Raw genomic sequence first — 17908 nt, 5'->3', positions numbered from 1 at the left:
AATAACATACACCAACAAAAAAAAAAGAATGTTATAATATGTATAGAAACATTAAAGCAGGGAGATCTTATAAAGCTAGACTCTTGCCTTAATTCCTTTGAGAGGAGTATCATAGTGATTGATTCTCTCTTAAATAGTTTATCTAAGGTGCTTAGAGTAAGCGCGACTTTAGACTGTCTATTTGCGTACTTTAATGCAGCTAAATCACATAGTATCTTCTCCACTTCAGAAAACGTTAATCCTCCTCTCTTGGTAAAGAACTTGAGACCGTTTCTTGTATACGGTAAATGAGAAGTTATCATGATATATGAATCATCAGAATACGTCAATCTCTGTCTCTCAGAGTTCTTTACCACCACATTCAACGTTCCTCGACAAAAGAATCAATGTCATGAATGATATTGCCAATATGGTAGACGATTTTGCTCTCTTTAGACTGTCTTGATCTCATTTCCATGCCAACCCAATTTGTGAATCTTAAGGGAACGGCTTGATGTCTATCTGTGCATCTCCTATCTTGACAGTGGATGAAAGTCAACATCGTTGACCTTTTTGTGCTTCGTCCAGCAATATATATATATACATATTCATTAGCAGAAACTAAGAAAAACTTGAAGAGTTTCTAGAAAGTTTGCTTCAATTTTTCAATAGTAGAAATATATACAAATGTACATATATAACGGGTTGTTTTATATTCAACATGTACAGCTAAAGACCAAAGCAGAAATAAAGGCAAACTTGTCTTTCCATGAGGAGAAGAAGAAAATAACAACCACATCGTCACGGTCTCTCTTGAACATTTCTGCACCTTAGTCCAATCGTTTAGTTGCATCCATGGTGTCTTCTTGGATCATGAGATCCTTGTAGCCTGGACCATCAGTCCACTCGAGCATGATCTCCATTTCTCCACGCTCTCCATTCTTTAGTCTAAGAATCATGTCTTGTTTGACCTTCCCATTGTTCCAATTGATGCTGCTCTCTTCAGCCAAACAGTTGGTCCTTCCTGGACGGATCCTCTTGATTGCACAACCATTGGGGAGCTTCTGTAAATCTTAACTCCATCTGATGGGCTTCTAAGAAAGGACTTATGTCTATTTCCACATCACCCATTCATCTCCCGAGAATCAGTTTTTATCTGACATCATATAAGCCAAAAGTAATGCATCAAGTCATCAACAATGTGAAGCTAATAGATTAGGTCAACTAAACATGTTGTGTTGTGTAAATAGTAGGTGAAGATAAAAACGCAGTCACTGGTTTCTCAGGGAGACCATTGTAATAGACGTGAGAGAGCTTACCAGACGGATTGGATCATCCAGATCTTTAATGGAAAGGGTCAGTTGTTCGTTCCACACTGGATTACAGTTACTATTGATCACACGCGTCTTCAGTTTCTAAAGAAACGACCAAATAAAAGGGTTTCAAAAGAGATGAAAAATAAATCCACAAACAGAAAATCAAAAAGTAGTGATGATGCTTCACAGGGTACACAAACTCATGGATACAATCAACTAGGCCAAGTCAGTGATTCAGTCATGTCTCGTTTTCCTTAATACTCGATCTCAGATAACAATTTTCCGCAACTACCCACTAGTGAATTTGAGAGATGGCCTTCAACAAGATTGTGCGTAAGCCTGAACTTATGTTAATTAGCTACGGGAGATGACCTTTGAACAAGATCATGTCGAAACTAAGACACATGTATCGATTACAAAAAGAAAATGCTATAAATTAAAGGAGATTGACCCTTAAACCAGATTATGTACTAGAAAACAAAATGTAGTCTGTTGTTTAGCAAAGAAACGAAGATCAAACTGAGATCTTGCTCACATGGTGGCCACCAATACCGTCACATTGTGACTCCGCGATGTAACTATAACTCTATACGATCTATAAACCTATATTCAATGCTCGAAAGGTCCAATCTTTAATTCAAAAAGCAATAAGCTTTGTTCACTAAATATTAAAAATATTAAAACAAAAAGTGAAAGCAGAGAACATGAAACAAATATTAAAACTTTAGTAACTCTTAATAAGTTAAATAGTCTTACAAAAGCTTTCCAAAGTCGTACCAAAACTTTTGTTATAACTTATTAAGATTTATACTAAACTTTTGGTAAGATTTTGTAACTTATTAAGTGTGTTACTAAAGGTTTAATATTTTTTTATGTTCTCTGGATATGCTTTCAGTTTTTGTTTCCTTTGTTAAAAACTGATATTTTCTGTGAACGGTGAAAACATTTAATAGATTAATATATTAGTCCACTAATTTTTAAATAAAATTATAATATAAATATTTTTAATTAGTTTTGATAGTTAACTTAATAAAACAGTAAAATAAATTCAAAATTTTAAAGATATATCATATTTAAATAAGAGAAGAGCATAACAACATTTGCAACGAAAATAAACTAAGAAAATGTAAAAAGTGAATTCTTAAGTTTAAGAAGTTTAGTCACTTTTAATTTGATACTGTTTTTCTGTTGTTTTCCGTTAGTTACAAAAAAATTGTATTAAATATTGTTACGGTGAATTGAGAGTTTAATATCAATCAATAATAAAATATCTCTCTAACTAAATCTATTTTATTTATAAGATTTTTCGTACAATTATTTAATAAAAAATTATTTCTATTTTATATATCACCATATATTAATAAGTTATTTTCAAATGTGGAATTATAAGTAGGGTTAATTTTGACAATTTCAATTTTGGGGCATTTCAATTAAAAAGTTATATGGACTAAAATATAATAAATTTAAAAATAAACTAGAGTTTATCCTGCACATCGTGCGGGTATATTTTTATTTTATAAATATTTAATTTTGATATTATTATATAAATTTAAATATACAATTTATATCCTAATGTTATGTATTTTATAACTCTTTATTTATTTTTTAGGTTTCTTATTACTTTATTAATATATGGGTTTGTTTTATACATTTTACCTTTTTTATTACGTTTTTGAGTTTTCATAATTTTAAATAATCAAATAAAAAATATTCTTCAACATATGATTTTTAAAAATATATAGCTGTAGAAATAAATTTTTAATATATGTTAATAACTTCATTTGTATAAAAAAACTGACATGATTAACAATTTGAACCCGTTTTAGTGGTAGATGATAATTTATTTAAACGAAAGTATTATATTACTTAATTACGAAATTAATTAATGCAAAATTTAATAAAAATTATTTAAAAATTTAGTAGGATTTTGTTAGAATTTTCTCAACAAATTTTATTATAACTGAAAATAAAATTCAAATCTATAGTTAAAATTAATTTATTATTAATATTTCTATTAATTATTATGTCATATTATGTGATTAATGAAATGGTCTTAGTAGACTTCTAAATAGTAGATAAAAATAGTACTTCTCTTTTAATAGGGAAGATTAATCTATTTTAATTTGGACGGACACCTGTCAGCTAAAAGCATTAAGCATGTTAAAGCTCGCTATAGAGTAAATGTAGATACGTAACTCACATTTATTTTTTAGTGTAAGAAGGTTTTGGCACACTGATATACGTATCTTTTCTTTTCTTTTTTGAAAAAACTGAAATACATATCTTTCTCCATGTTTTCTTTTGGTCCCTAATTTTTCTTTAAGTTTACAGTCTTAACCAACTATGTTTATTTGTTAAAAAAATCTAGATTTTGATCCGCGCTTTGAAAGCGCGAGTTTATTATTATTATTTTTTTTCAATTGACAAATATTTAGTAAATGTCATATGTTCATATATTTGTGTTTTATTTTATAAAATACTTAAACTTTTTATCTTTATTTATCATATTTTATTTTAAATGACTATTTATGTTTAAAAATTAAACTTTATTTTTTAATAAATTAAGTTGGTATAACTTTGATAAATTAGTTCTATTATGTGATTAATATTTTAATAAAAAGTTTATATACTTTTAATAAAGATTTATACTTTTCAATGAAAAAAATTCAATTTTTTTTTATGAATGCTTAAATTATATTAAGAAAAGAAAAAATAATAATTAAGAATAGTTGAAAAAAATTATTTGAACTTAGACTCAATGGCCAAAAGGAAAAAAAATGTGAGAATTGGATCTGATTTCTTAATCGGCCCATATGGCCCAAGAGAGATCTGATATGGGCTGGATCCGAAAAAAATGACCCAATATAAAAGTGTTATTAATATTACTTGATTGCCCTTAATGAAACATACAATGTTAGTAAAGAAAATGACAGGTTAAGGTAAAAAAGATAATAGAATCCTATTTTAATAATATAGATTTAGCACTAAAACAAAACAAATTGGTGTCTCCAAATTGGCTTTTTATGTACACATTTGGTAATTATTTTTCAAATTACATATGAACTATGATATGGTGTCTACAAATCACTAGGTTTTGAACTTTCAGTTTGATGTATCCTTTTGTTTTCAGATTTTCTTCAGTAAAAAAAAAAATTCAGATTATTTCACATTTTAATTGTATTGTATTTTCTTTTAAAAAATATTGTATTGTATTTTCATTTTTATTGTATTGTATATTAATTAACTGTTTTTAAGACAAAATAATTGAGAACGACTGAAGGATTATTGTTGTATAAAGCTGATTAGCAAATCTTAGGTGGAACTCACGTTTATACATCTAAGATATTTTGTTTAATATGGATGAAGTGATACGATATAGACTGATGGATGACAAAAACAACGTGTGACATGTTGAAATGAATGCACCTACTACGTACCTTTGAATCGAGAAGAATTTGTTGTGCGAATGATTCTAAATCAATGGATGTAAGGACATTGAGGAATCTGGCTAATGGCTAATTGAACAGACACATACTGCCTGGAAAATAATTAAAGAGAAGATGTTTATTATTTTATTTTAATTTCTTGATTTCTTCCTAATCGTTACGTTTGAATTAAATTCATAAGATGCCACATTAATAATTTATTTCTAAGAATAATATTAGTTTCGAATATGCTCTTGAGTTTGTAAGTGACATGTAATTATAATATTAAGTATGTACTATATAATTTATATATATAAAGAAATGTTCGCCTCTCTTCCGTGAAGCCACGTCATCAATTCATGCGTTCTGGGAGTGACACGTGTCCCATTTTATATTTAGGACCAAAATAAATGAATGCAGTTAAGGGTAATTGAACCCAACACCTCTAGCACTGGTAATTTCTCTTAGAACCAATAGGCTAAAGTCACTTTTTATAAATATGTGGCTGCGAAAATATTTATTATCGTGTCAGCTGGAAGCCCATGCTTCTTCTGCTTGTGGCCAGGGCCGACACTGAACTGACGTCAAGATGAAGATCGTGAAGTTAAAAACTTTGCTCCAAACAGTTTTGCAATGTTTCCAACCTTTATAACTTGATGCATATAATATATATCAAAATACATTTGTTGTACACGCTTTTATTAGTTTTGCTTTTAAAAGAAGGTATTTACAGTTATAAATGTTTTGTGCCAGTGAAGTAATGGTTGAAAAATCTCTATACATATGTCATTTTAAAATAACACCCAACTTCTATATATAGTCAATACATATGTCCATGTTATATTCTAGACTAAATATTTTCTCTTTTAAAAATATAGAAAACAATTTTTTTAGTCTACAAGCAAATGTTGTAGAGCAAGTATGCATTATACAAAATAATATATATTTAAAATCCATACACAAAAACATAAAAATTGTTATAGGGCTCTTTCTGACACATGCACACTCCACTATGAATAAGAATTAAAAAAAAAAACAGTATTGTCATCAAACTTTTTCACAAATCCACATTTGTACATCTATAATTATGAGTTGGACAATTAGTTAATTTGATACAATACCAAAGCAAGAATAATCGAAAAATAACTATACCACCGCATACTAATAAGTAAGACATAACAGATAACCAAATTCTTGAATCTTAAAACAAATTTCAACTCGAACATTTAGTGAATATCAAATTAACTAATATCCCGTCCGTAGGGCGGGCCGACCCTAGTATGTTAATAATGACATGTTATTATAACATGCTTCTTGTCTTTTACTAGAGGGAAATTCAAAATTTGGCCGTTTATTTGACTGGCGTATAATGTTTAAATATCTATTAACGTACAAATATGATTTTTAACTTGCATGTAATTTTGTTGGGGTCAGCCTAATACAATGGTCGCAAGGCCACTATCATAACTTTCAGGTAAATTAGGACTGACATGGAAGATTTTGGAGCTACTAGGACATCTACTCTCATCATGTATTAAATTTAAATCAATAAATTTTTGTTTATTTAGGTAGAGGTGCATAAATCATAGTATTAGAACTAAAATAAAATGATTTCATAAACCAAAAATATAATCAATTTTACATTTCCAATATAACTTTATATATTAAATCTATTTTTATCCTTTTAAATAACCAATAGAATTTTATTTAAAACATTTTCATGTAACTAATCGCACATTAAATAAATATATATTAGTCTATCATACAGTTTTCTTAATTTCCGTGAAATATATCAAAATGACATTGTTTAAGAAATCAACAAACATTAGTGACACATGCATAAACATTCTAGTTGATTCAATATCACTGGTTTGGCTTTCCGAACCGGTGGGTATTTTATCATAGTTTAGTCATTGTTGTCATAACAAAAAAAAAACATCTACATGAAAAGCACAATCAATTTTCTCATAAGATGATTTATGTAGGTAAGTGGAAGTAACATGGAAGTGGTATTGTACGTTAAAAAAAACATACTCGGGGTAATCAAATATTTTTCTTTCACTAGGACGGTGTTCGAGCTCAGGTTATATTTCTCCACAATAAATTTTTAAGTCCGATGGCAGCCGCAACTATCCTCCAAAGAGCCACATGACAGCCGCAAAGAAAAGAAAGTTTGTGTCTCCAACGGAATATGATTTTCTGTCAATTAAACTTAGAGTCCGATGGACAAAAAAAGAAAAGAGGGAGGGAGCATCTTCACGGACCGACGTCAGACGCCGAAGACCGGATAAGCTCCTCTCAGATTGAGAATTTGGAAAAAAAAATTGAGAAAAAATGTGCATGAGTTTACTCGCCACTCAAACACCCTTGAAATTATAAAAAGAGAGTTTGATGTGCATGTCAGAAAAGAAACACATCATCTGGAGATAATCGATTAATTTCTTTTATGCTGTAAATATTGTATTTTGGATAAATTAGAGTCTAATCTTATATGATATAAGTTTTAGTGAGACACTCTAGAAAATCTCTGTATATCTCTACTAGCCATGGCTATTTGCATAAATATGTAAAATATATATGTGAAGTTAAAGGCAATGTAAAAAGGATTCTCTTTCTAATAAACACAAATGTAAACGCAGTACATATCGTACGGAAATTCATCTTCACGCTAAAATATTGGTAAACAAAACAAGTTGCTTCGGTCTAGTGGTAAAGGAGCTCCAGCTGGAGTATCCGCCTCTGGGTTCCAGTCTTGGCCACAACGAAATTTACATATGGGCTGCAGCATCCGAGACCAAAGACCGTTATACGGTGAGCCACCTGATGACCTTCGGATCCATGCTCACTTTAGTCTCTAGTCTGGACCACCACGGTAGAATCAGGATACTCTGTTAGCAAAAAAAAATATCTTGGTAAACAAAAAGGTAACTGGTTGGACTATAAAACTTTTCTTAATCTTTAATTTCTCTCTGGTCCGCCTAGTAATTGTAAAGGATCATATTCAAAATATTAAAATAGACCCTTGTTTTATATGTAAACTAGATGACTTCCCACGATAGCGCGGAATAATATCATCTAAACATTACTTGTATTAAGTAAATTTTGTATATATTTGAAATTTATAACAATTTTGATAAATTAAATTTGTTAATAAAAAATTGATAGAGAGATTTTTATTAGTTAACAATGAAAGAATAACTTTAAATTTATTACATTATATTAATCATTTTAACAAATGAATTTCCGACGAAATCCGATTAACATATTTCTGACAAAATTTTGACAGACAGAATTCTGACGAACTTGAACTTGAAATCCCTATTGAAATCCCAAAATTATAATATTCTGTCGAAATTTTATCGGATATTTCCGACGAACATGAAATTATATGTTTCGTCGGAATTTCGTCAAAGAAAACCGACGAAAATATTATCCGTCAGAATGTAGTGTGTTTTCTTGTAGCGTAATCCTTTTGTTGAGCCCAAGAAAATACTTCTTTTTTGTCAACAACCCAAAAAAACTATTAAAAATATAGTTGTCTTAATCAGAATCAAGAATCAAGATTGAAAATTCCATATCTATATTCAAATCTACGCGCTTGAATTGAATTCAGAATTTTATCAGGTTCTTACCTTGCTATTTGAATCAAACAAAAACCAAAATAAGTAAACTTAAACCAGACTCAAATTTATAAATAATCAGACGGTTCATATATTTTTTGAACCAAAAACTAAAAACCACAACCAAACCGAAAACAAAAAGTACAATCTAGAAGCGAACCAAAAACCAAATGCACATGCCTAAATATATTAGCTAACAAATCGACATGTTGATAAATTTGTCAACAAAAAATAATCCCGTGCTTTGAAAGCGCGGATTCTATCCTAATATTATTTATAAATCTCAATCCAGAAAAAAATTAGTTGTAAATCCTTATTTACTAAAGTAAATTTTTGCGTTTAGATTTTACAACTATATCGAATAAAGTATAGAAAATTTTTTTATAGATTAAATTTTACACCACAAAGTTTAAAGCTATATTTCACTCAATCATCTTAAAATTTTCATTTAATCGATTTTTTCTTTTATTGCATTGAACCGAACCGACTCTGATTTTCTATTCTGGTCCTGATTACTCGTCAGACACACGGGAGAAAATAAAACACGTTTTAGAAAAAGCAACAAAACGGAATTTTCCCAAAAAAAAACTAAAACCCTAACTAACCTATTTAAACACCCCTCGGCTCAACAATCACATCCATTCTCTGTCTTGGTCACAATCTTGTCTGCTTTCTCGCATCGCCAAAACCAAAAGTGCTTTCTCCCTTCCACGATTTCGATCTTAATCTTACCGTGGAACCGTTTGTGAATGGTGGAAACGAATCCGATCGGTGATAAGTTTACTTTCTCCCTTCACCTCCAAAGAGCAAGCTTCCTCCTCCCCCTCTCTTCTTCCTCTGCTTTCTCTTTCGGTTCCTGTAAAGAAGGCTGGTACTTTCGCTGCCTCGGCCTCGACCCGTGAATCTCAGTCTCATCAACAAGCCCTAGTTTCATCTCGTAAATTTAGGGTTTTATTTCTCTTGAAATTTTTCGAAGATGTTGCTCTACAACAAGCAGAAGAAGAACGCTAAGGGAAACAGAATCCTTATAAGCGTTACCGTTCTCGGTAGCGCCGGTCCGATCCGGTTCCTTGCGTACGAAGAAGATCTCGTAGCTTCGGTTATCGACACTGCTCTCAAGTGCTACGCTCGTGAAGGTCGTCTTCCTCTTCTCGGATCCGACTTCAATGATTTCATTCTCTATTGTCCCATGGTTGGACCTGAATGTAAGTAACCAATTAATTTCCTAATCCTCACTCGAATTGATTTTCTTGTAACCTAATTGGTTTACTAAACCGGTTTTTTGGTTTTGTTTTGACAGCTATAAGCCCGTGGAAAGGGATTGGATCGCTTGGTGCAAGGAACTTTACTCTGTGTAGGAAGCCAGAGGAGAAGAATAAAGTGGTTAAGGAAGGTGATGGAGCTAGAAAAGGAAGCTTCAAAGCTTGGATCAACAAGTCCTTCAGTCTAAGAGTCTCCACCCATTAAAGATTCTTTCTTTTTCAGACCCAACTTTTATTTTCTTATGATTTGAATCCAGAAGCTTCTGTTGACAATATTGGCTTTGTCGGAAATAAAAGTTTCAGTTTTTTTTTCCACTCTTTGGCTTTTATTTGATCAAAGTATTAGCTGTGTCGTGTGAATAACCAAACGTCACTAGTCTATTACTTTATAGTGGTATAATATGTGTTGTGTCCGTGATGGGAATAATATGGTGAAGAGGAGACGTCGTCGCATAATCCAAAAATAAAAATGATCAAATATGCTTTGATTAAAAAAGGCGAAAGAAACTTTGCAACAGAAGAAACAAAAAGAAAAAGTACAGATAATGATCAATACAGTAGAGTAGATTCCGTACTAACCGTGCATCATTCCACAGCCTTGCCGTGCTTCACGTGTTTTACTTCTTCCATCACGAAAACGATCCCTGCCCAACTCTCATTATCCAACACTTATATTTCTAGATGCTTCTAGAAGTACTAAAATGACACGATGTGTTTGTGTCTCGCTGAAACGTGTACATCAAGCTAAGGTTTTGAGACGTATACAGTATATATAGTAAACTATTATGACTAAGCTCTACACAATCACTACACACAATTTACTCGAGAAGAAAATATATTAGATTATCCTTTTCTTTCTTAGTTTCCTCAGGTACCATACTTGCGGTACTTGTTGTTTATGTATGTTGTGAATTCGTACATCTGTAAACTTGGAAAAAATTAACACAACTTCGGTGAGGAAGCTAGAAGAAGAATATGGCGAAAAATATCAACGAGAGATTCAAATAAACTAAGGGCTTTTAAGGTCCAAACTATTAGAAGTTTAATGGGCTGGATAGCTAAAACATACAAGACTCGATTTTTGAACAGACCATTGAATTTCTTCAATAGAGGAAATACAATCTACTTCTCATGGGAGACCAGTTTTTCACTCTCAATAACAATTTGAACTAAGCTAAATTTTCAGTTGATAAGTGAAACTTAAGTAAAATTTAGACCATTTGCACCTGATGCCTCATTTTCAAAACACGTCTATTTCTTCAAAGGGCAAAGCCCAACAATCGTCTGGGCCATATATCTCTTCGTTTTTCCATTTTCTAGTTCTCACAGTCTAAGGGTTGTTCAAAAAAAAAAAGTTCTCACAGTCAAGTCTTTGGAAGACACCGCACCAAGGTCACAAGATCATTCTTGATCACATGTTTCATTTGTTCACACGGACAAACTCACTTAACGAAAAGGTCTTTTGCGACAACAACAATCAGGAGACAAGTACCTCCCCCTCGCAAAAGTTTTAATCACTAGCAACCAATATGTTTTGTCTTTGCACATAGAAGTATGTTTTGAGTTTTCACCAAAGAATTGAAATATGTATAGCAACAGAAAAAGTTGTTGAGAAACTATTCTGTAACTGATTACATAAAAATAGCAGATAGTTAAACAAAAACCAAAGTGGATCCAAACTGAAATATCTTGATATATTTTTTGAGCTACAAAATATTTTATTTTTTATTAATAGTTAGTTAAATGTTGTGCTTATTTGCAAAGTGAAAACTATAGTAGTGGTTAGTGACTGAATAGCCATTTTGATTAATATAGTTAGAGAAATGTTGTGTTAAAATATTGTCTATCACATTACATTTGCTGAAAATAGAATTTAGATTAATCTTTTTGTGATTTAATGGTGAAAAACACAAATGATCACATGTTTTTTTTGTCAACTACCCATTTAGGAAACGAACAAAGATCATGAAGATCCTTCTACTACATATGTTAGGTTGAAAATTTAAAATGGTAATCAAAAATGTTGGAAGTTTAAACTGCCACTTTGAATATTTTTAATGTGATTTTCCCATAACTTATGTTACTTGGGCACATATTTTTGACTATACGTGGTCTAATTCACCACCACCATAGACATCAGTTTCCATATACTGTTCACTCTCTAGAAACATTTAGCAATGAGTTTTCATCTTTTTAGAACTCTGCAGGTTCTTAAAAACATAAACCTTTAATATGAAGAATACTCATTAAAAACTTTATATTATTTATTGTTACCTACATGTGCATGTGGATTTTGTTCTCTCGAGAGAAAAAACATGTACTGATGAATACCGAAGATTTTATTAAAGAATACAGCTATTTTTGTATCGAGTTAGTCGGGGGTTGGGGTTTAGTTGACGATATCTTAGTTGCACTTTAACATGTGGATTTTTGTTCATTTACTAGATAAAAGTTCAATTTTTTTTTTCTTCTGTGGGACCTTTGACGTTTGCTAGCATTAGAAATGACATGTAAATTGAAACGTTACGTATATAAATTTATGCTACTTTATAATTAAAAAGACGAATGATGATTTGAAATTTGAACTTTGAAACCAAGATCATGTTGACAAAATAGGAGTATCCGACTTTGGAAACGTTATCTAAAGTGTAATTATTATTTTTAATAAAAAAAGGTATAAATTCTCTAATTACGTATGTTAGCCTTATCACTTATGTAAATTTTTCCGTCTATTTTGTTGAATTAATAATAACAAGCCGAAACGTAAGACTTTATGAGAGTGACAGGCTAGTGGAAACTCGTGTCATGGATCATTTTACCATATCTCTAAAATAATGAAACAAACGTTACCAAAACAACATATTGGATACCGGATCTTTTAGGTGATCAAAAAAAAAAAGGATATCGGATCTTTTTATTGAAAAATCTGATTAGAATATAGAACATCTATATTTACAGTTAAATAAAGAGTAAATTAGGTGAATATACATAGAATATAAAATGTTTAGGCAATCGGTAAAAACTTTTCAAAATTAGGTTAGATTGTAAGGACCAAAATGTCCGAAAACATTTAAACAGAGGTTGATAAAAAAAAAACAATTTTCACCCTTTTCTAAATCTTTGGAGAAAAATAATCACTAATCCTAAAACAATGAAACTAAAAACGTGATTAATTAAAAAAGAAACAAATCCCAAAATGATTGGCTCATAATCTGGTAGACATATATAACAATGGCAAATTCGTAGATTAAAAGGATATTGTTTTTATCTCCCTCTTCCCTAATTTCCCATATATAAAAAACATTTCTTCCCTCGTCTACTTTGGTCTCTGTTTTTTCACGCCGGAGAGAGAGAGAGAAAAAGCTACAAACTTTACAATGGATCCGATCGAATCTATCGACTACGACGGCTTCGAGACCTACAACGGCAACACCACCCACGTCGACCACGGCTGGAAGAAAGTCGTCTACCCAAAACGCCACCGCAAACAGAAACCGGCGGATCAGACGGCGACTAACGGCCAAAATGCTAACGGCGATAACGTCTTCCGTTCGCTCGAGGAGCAAGCCGAGGATCGAAGGAAGCGGATCCTCGCGGCGAAGATGGCTGCTGTTGACGTGGAGGATGAACCCAACGGCTCGAGATCTTACGGTTACGATGAGAGCGACGATGAGATCGCGGCGATGAATGAGAAGAAGAAGGCGGAGGAGACTAAGAAGCCGAAACCTAAGAAGGAGAAGAAGCCTAAAGTGTCGTTGCCTGAAGCTGCTGCCAAGATCGATCCTTCAAATCTCGAAGCTTTCCTCATCGAAGCTTCGGTAAGGGTTTGAATTGTGATGTGAAATCGAAAACCCACAAATCAAAATTTTGAATTCTGATCTGAAATCGAAAACCCACAAATCAAAATTCAAACTTTTTGTTGAATTCTGATCTGAAATCGAAAACCCACAAATCAAAATTCAAACTTTTTGTTGAATTCTGATCTGAAATCGAAAACCCACAAATCAAAATTCAAACTTTTTGTTGAATTCTGATCTGAGATCGAAAACACAAATAAAAATGTAAACTTTCTTGTTCGTGTTGTTGTTTGTTGATAGGAAGCGTATGCTACTCAGCCGGAGATTCAGCTGATGAGGTTTGCTGATTACTTTGGGAGAGCACTTTCAGGAGTGTCGTCTGTGCAGTTTCCATGGGTGAAGATGTTCAAAGAGTCTCCTTTGTCCAAGTTGATTGATGTAAGCTTCGTTTATGTGAGATTGATTGTCTAATCAGACTTTCGTAAAGCTGACTCCTTTTAACCAACAGGTTCCGTTGTCTCATATTCCTGAGCCTGTCTACAAAACATCAGTGGATTGGATCAACCAACGTCCAGTTGAGGCTCTTGGAGGGTTTGTGTTGTGGGCGTTTGATTGTATTCTCACAGACTTGGCAGCTCATCAAGGAGGTGCTAAAGGTGGGAAGAAAGGTGCACAACAGACTCCTTCCAAATCTCAGGTAACGTTTGAAAACCCGCATCGTTGGTCGTTCCACTCATTAGTTTGGATCAGTGACTCGGTTATGTTATGTTCTCTAGGTGGCAATTTTTGTCGCATTAGCAATGGTGTTGCGTAGGAAGCCTGATGCTTTGACTAATGTATTGCCAACTCTGAGGGAGAATGCTAAGTATCAAGGACAGGACAAGCTTCCTGTTACAGTTTGGATGATGGCTCAGGTTTGTTTGTTTGATTCCTTATGTGAATTGGTGTTGAAATTTGTGTGTTAAATATCTGAAATTTTGTAAAATGTGGAATGTGGACAGGCCTCTCAAGGTGATCTATCCGTAGGGTTGTTGTCATGGGCACACAACTTGTTACCTGTAGTCGGTAATAAGAACTGCAACCCTCAGTCAAGAGATCTCATCCTGCAGTTGGTAGAGAAGTGAGTCATTTTTGTTGTGATCTCCTTTGCCTTTATGTTTGACTACATCATCTAATCTTGTTTTATGCAATTTTTGTTATCAGAATGTTGTCGAATCCAAAGGCTAGGACCATACTTGTAAACGGAGCTGTTAGGAAGGGAGAGCGATTGATTCCACCTCCCATGTTTGAGATCTTGGTCCGGATTACATTCCCTGCTTCATCCGCAAGAGTTAAGGTAAGTAGTAAAGTATTGGAATTTATAAAACAATAAAAGCTTGATTCTGATCACAAGCATGGTCTCTGATGCACACAGGCTACAGAGAGGTTTGAGGCAGTATATCCCTTGCTGAAGGAAGTTGCTCTTGCCGGTGCACCAGGGAGCAAGGCCATGAAACAAGTCACACAACAGATATTCACTTTCTCTCTGAGATTAGCTGGAGAAGGTATTAGTAACAAACGAAGCCTTTAATCTAGGCCTAGACATTGGGTTCCGGTTCGGTTATTAGGTTCTTCAGTTCTTTTGGTTTTAGAGGTTGAGGATCTGTTCGGATATTTAGAAAATTGTTCCCTTGTGGTTCGGTCTTTTCCTTTTTCGGTTCGGTTCAGGTAACAAAGTTAGGAATCGGTTTCATATCCTATTCGGTTGCGGTTTGGTTCAAATTTTTTGGTTAATTCGGGTTAAAAACTTAGAAAATCCGGGTTTTTTCGGATTAAAGATCAGATTTTTCGGGCTTTCGGATAAAATTTTGAATAATTTGGATAATTTAAAATATTTTGGATAAAAAGTATTTTGGTAATTCGGTTTATAATTTTGAATAAAATTTTGGTTCCCGATAAATGTGCTCACCTACTTTAATCCTTGACTCTCTTCTACCAATAGAGTTGTAATGTGTTTCCGTTGTTACAGGAAACCCTGTTCTGGCCAAGGAAGCTACAGCAATCGCTATATGGGCCGTGTCTGAAAACGTTGATTGCTGCAAGCACTGGGACAATCTCTACAAGGAGAATCTTGAAGCTAGTGTTGCTGTTCTCAAAAGGCTTGTTGATGAATGGAAGGACCATTCTGTCAAGCTATCATCATCACCGAGTGATACCGCCACTCTCAACCGAACCATGAAGAGCTTCAGGCTAAAGGTAACGCCTCTTACTCTATTAAACTAACTAATTTCACTCTGAACTCATCTCTGAACTTTCCTGTGATGTTTCTAGAACGAGGAAGCCATCACTGAAGGAAGAGCCAATGTTTCTCTCTACAAAGAAGCTGACAAGTCATGCAAAGTGATATCAGGGAGACTCTCCCGTGGAAGTGGCTGCCTCAAAGGAACAGCCATTACTGTTGTGGTTCTAGCTGCTGCAGCAGCTGTTCTATCATCCAACCCTGAGGTTACAACCGAGCTGAAGAACCTGGTGGACTCATTGGAGCTGCACCAATACTATAATCCAATCATCACAGCTTTAAAGAACTGAGAGAAGAGAGACGAAAACAACCTGAGGACGATAAGTTATCGTCCGTGTAGAGAATTTACTTGAAAGTTAAAAGCCTTTTACTCCCAAAGATACAAAGTTTTGAAAGAAATTTGACAATGAGAATAAAGTTATTTCTGTTTATTATATGTTTTGAGTTTAATAGTCATATGATTATATTGAACATAGAGCCTTAAGCCTGAGTATAAGAAGAGTATATACAGTCACAAGATATATAACAAACTTTCTGTAAATGAAGATTTTAGTAGTCATAATCTTCTGGCTGAGCAAATGGGTACTTAAGGTAACCGTTCTTGATAGTGGAAGGGTCTTTTGGTTTGTCCCAAGGATTCTTCATAGACGGATCTCTTGGGAACTTTCTGAAGTTGAGAAATGGTGCCCATAGAAGTAGCCTGCAAAGTTATAAAACTTTGGTAATAACCAGAGAGAGAAAGCAAGCATCAAGGCGAATAATGTATTAATGTGGTGTGTATGAATACTATACTTACCCGGGGAAGAACAAGAAGACGCACATGAACTGTAGATACATCTCGAAGAACTTCCTTCTGTACCATCTTACTCTCAGCCAGTTCATGATAATTGGCTAATAACACAATTTTGAAGTAATATCGATCAGGAAACATGCAAGTCTTTGAAAATGCTACAATGGTTTACACCATATACTTACTGGCATTACTAGGAAGTACCAGACCGATATGATACCGATATCGAGCACGACGCTGCTCAGTTCCTGCTCGTGGTTGACTCCAGTTATTGCCAAGGCCGGGTGATCAATCTGCAAAACTAAAGTTTTTTTTAGTACTACTCTTTTCTCTCATATTTTTCAATGGTAGATGAGGTCTTATATGTTTCTTTACCGTGGCGAGAACTGTCCCGAGTTGAGCTGCAAAGATTGTCTTCTTTGCTCCAAAGAAGTCACCAGCCTTTGCTCTCATCTTGGCAATATTCTGTGGTAAATCATAAAAGTCAAACCCAAGTTATCAGAGATGGCTCTAATCATCACAAGTTAGAAGGGGAGTCTTACATGAAGAAGAGAATCGGTGTTAGAGATGGGTTTGGTGTGAGATGTAATAGAGAGAGGAGCTTTGACACTGCGAGGGGTTGAAGAAAGAGACAACGCATTCGGGGCACAGAGCCCAAGAGAGCAGCAACGGCTCATCTCTCTCTCTCTGTGTTCTGTCTTGTGAAGTTTTATTTTCCTTATCTCTTGAGTTTGATTCTAGTGGCAGAGGGAGTATTTAGCTTCAAGCAGCCTTGGATTATTTTCTTTTGAATCCTATAAATTCCACATGTCATTAGGGACTAGGGAGGCCTCACGTTTTCTTTTGGCATATAGTATCTTATTGTGGATCCTCAAGGTGTGGTGTTGCAAGTTTAATGATTTTCTAGAATTATTAGTCTTTTTTTTTCTTTCTTTCTCTGTGATTTCACAGTAATGTTGTTTGTTTATAGAGAGTCCTTGATGTGTATAGACTGAGAGATTGAAGCTGGCTACTGAGAAAAACATGTAACTCTTGATTGAGCTAATAAGAATGTTTAGTAGTGTTATTATACAGGCCTGGTTATATATCCTCAGCAGCAGCAAATGCTTGTGAAGAAGCTCACGGAAGTAGAATCCTTTGACCAGATAACACTTTCTCTTTATGTTCATCACAGGAGACGCATGGATATTTGAATGTCAAAAGTCTAAAAGTGAATTTTTTCTATTATTAAATTGTGCTTAAGTTTATGAAACTAATAACAAGGGAACCTCTGGTATAATAATCATGAATTTGGAATGGGATTAATGATTTATATAAAAGATTATTATTTTACTCCATTTTGAAAGAAAAAAAATGGAGTTTACATGCTCTAACTTGGTAGTAACTATGCGTGTAAACTCGATCTGCAAAGGCCAGTCTTTTGTCTTGTTTTCGTTGATAT

The 17908-nt window shown here is 33.5% G+C and overlaps 4 protein-coding genes across 4 annotated transcripts; 2 read left to right on the top strand and 2 right to left on the bottom strand.

Moving 5' to 3' along the window:
* Window positions 1-809: 809 nt before the first annotated feature.
* On the bottom strand, window positions 810-9274 carry LOC125584184 (protein C2-DOMAIN ABA-RELATED 9-like). The gene is made up of 4 exons (XM_048752231.1): window positions 9138-9274; window positions 8353-8356; window positions 1299-1394; window positions 810-1016 (listed from the first exon to the last, which is right to left on the bottom strand). Exons 1-4 carry the CDS (start codon window positions 9272-9274, stop codon window positions 810-812), a joined length of 444 nt encoding a protein of 147 aa, XP_048608188.1.
* LOC125586978 (uncharacterized protein At4g22758-like) lies at window positions 6894-9924 on the top strand. The gene is made up of 2 exons (XM_048757011.1): window positions 6894-9545; window positions 9641-9924. Exons 1-2 carry the CDS (start codon window positions 9317-9319, stop codon window positions 9805-9807), a joined length of 396 nt encoding a protein of 131 aa, XP_048612968.1. The 5' UTR covers window positions 6894-9316; the 3' UTR covers window positions 9808-9924.
* Window positions 9925-12902: 2978 nt separating this feature from the next.
* Window positions 12903-16111, top strand: LOC106395151 (transmembrane protein 214-like). The gene is made up of 9 exons (XM_013835672.3): window positions 12903-13420; window positions 13700-13837; window positions 13908-14096; window positions 14176-14313; window positions 14401-14519; window positions 14603-14735; window positions 14814-14943; window positions 15408-15634; window positions 15710-16111. Exons 1-9 carry the CDS (start codon window positions 12980-12982, stop codon window positions 15965-15967), a joined length of 1773 nt encoding a protein of 590 aa, XP_013691126.2. The 5' UTR covers window positions 12903-12979; the 3' UTR covers window positions 15968-16111.
* LOC106395163 (NAD(P)H-quinone oxidoreductase subunit L, chloroplastic) lies at window positions 16085-17529 on the bottom strand. Its single transcript, XM_048757009.1, has 5 exons — window positions 17010-17529; window positions 16843-16932; window positions 16653-16760; window positions 16474-16568; window positions 16085-16377 (listed from the first exon to the last, which is right to left on the bottom strand). The coding sequence occupies exons 1-5, from the start codon at window positions 17142-17144 to the stop codon at window positions 16227-16229; spliced, it is 579 nt and encodes a 192-aa protein (XP_048612966.1). The 5' UTR covers window positions 17145-17529; the 3' UTR covers window positions 16085-16226.
* Window positions 17530-17908: the final 379 nt, after the last annotated feature.

This window comes from Brassica napus, chromosome A2 (assembly GCF_020379485.1).
Source record: "Brassica napus cultivar Da-Ae chromosome A2, Da-Ae, whole genome shotgun sequence".
NCBI lineage: Eukaryota > Viridiplantae > Streptophyta > Magnoliopsida > Brassicales > Brassicaceae > Brassica > Brassica napus.
This window is presented reverse-complemented; position numbering and strand designations above follow the sequence as displayed.

What these genes read in the sequence shown, in the direction of transcription:
- LOC125584184 (XM_048752231.1), bottom strand. Translation starts at nt 9,274, where the DNA reads ATGAAACTAGGGCTTGTTGATGAGACTGAGATTCACGGGTCGAGGCCG. An exon ending in TGGATGATCCAATCCGTCTG is followed by an intron (nt 1,017 to 1,298) that starts GTAAGCTCTCTC and finishes TGTGCAATCAAG; the next exon opens with AGGATCCGTCCAGGAAGGAC.
- LOC125586978 (XM_048757011.1), top strand. Translation starts at nt 9,317, where the DNA reads ATGTTGCTCTACAACAAGCAGAAGAAGAACGCTAAGGGAAACAGAATC. An exon ending in TCCCATGGTTGGACCTGAAT is followed by an intron (nt 9,546 to 9,640) that starts GTAAGTAACCAA and finishes TTGTTTTGACAG; the next exon opens with CTATAAGCCCGTGGAAAGGG.
- LOC106395151 (XM_013835672.3), top strand. Translation starts at nt 12,980, where the DNA reads ATGGATCCGATCGAATCTATCGACTACGACGGCTTCGAGACCTACAAC. An exon ending in AGACTCCTTCCAAATCTCAG is followed by an intron (nt 14,097 to 14,175) that starts GTAACGTTTGAA and finishes TATGTTCTCTAG; the next exon opens with GTGGCAATTTTTGTCGCATT. An exon ending in ATCCTGCAGTTGGTAGAGAA is followed by an intron (nt 14,520 to 14,602) that starts GTGAGTCATTTT and finishes TTTTGTTATCAG; the next exon opens with AATGTTGTCGAATCCAAAGG.
- LOC106395163 (XM_048757009.1), bottom strand. Translation starts at nt 17,144, where the DNA reads ATGAGCCGTTGCTGCTCTCTTGGGCTCTGTGCCCCGAATGCGTTGTCT. An exon ending in ACACCGATTCTCTTCTTCAT is followed by an intron (nt 16,933 to 17,009) that starts GTAAGACTCCCC and finishes GATTTACCACAG; the next exon opens with AATATTGCCAAGATGAGAGC. An exon ending in GTCTTCTTGTTCTTCCCCGG is followed by an intron (nt 16,378 to 16,473) that starts GTAAGTATAGTA and finishes ATAACTTTGCAG; the next exon opens with GCTACTTCTATGGGCACCAT.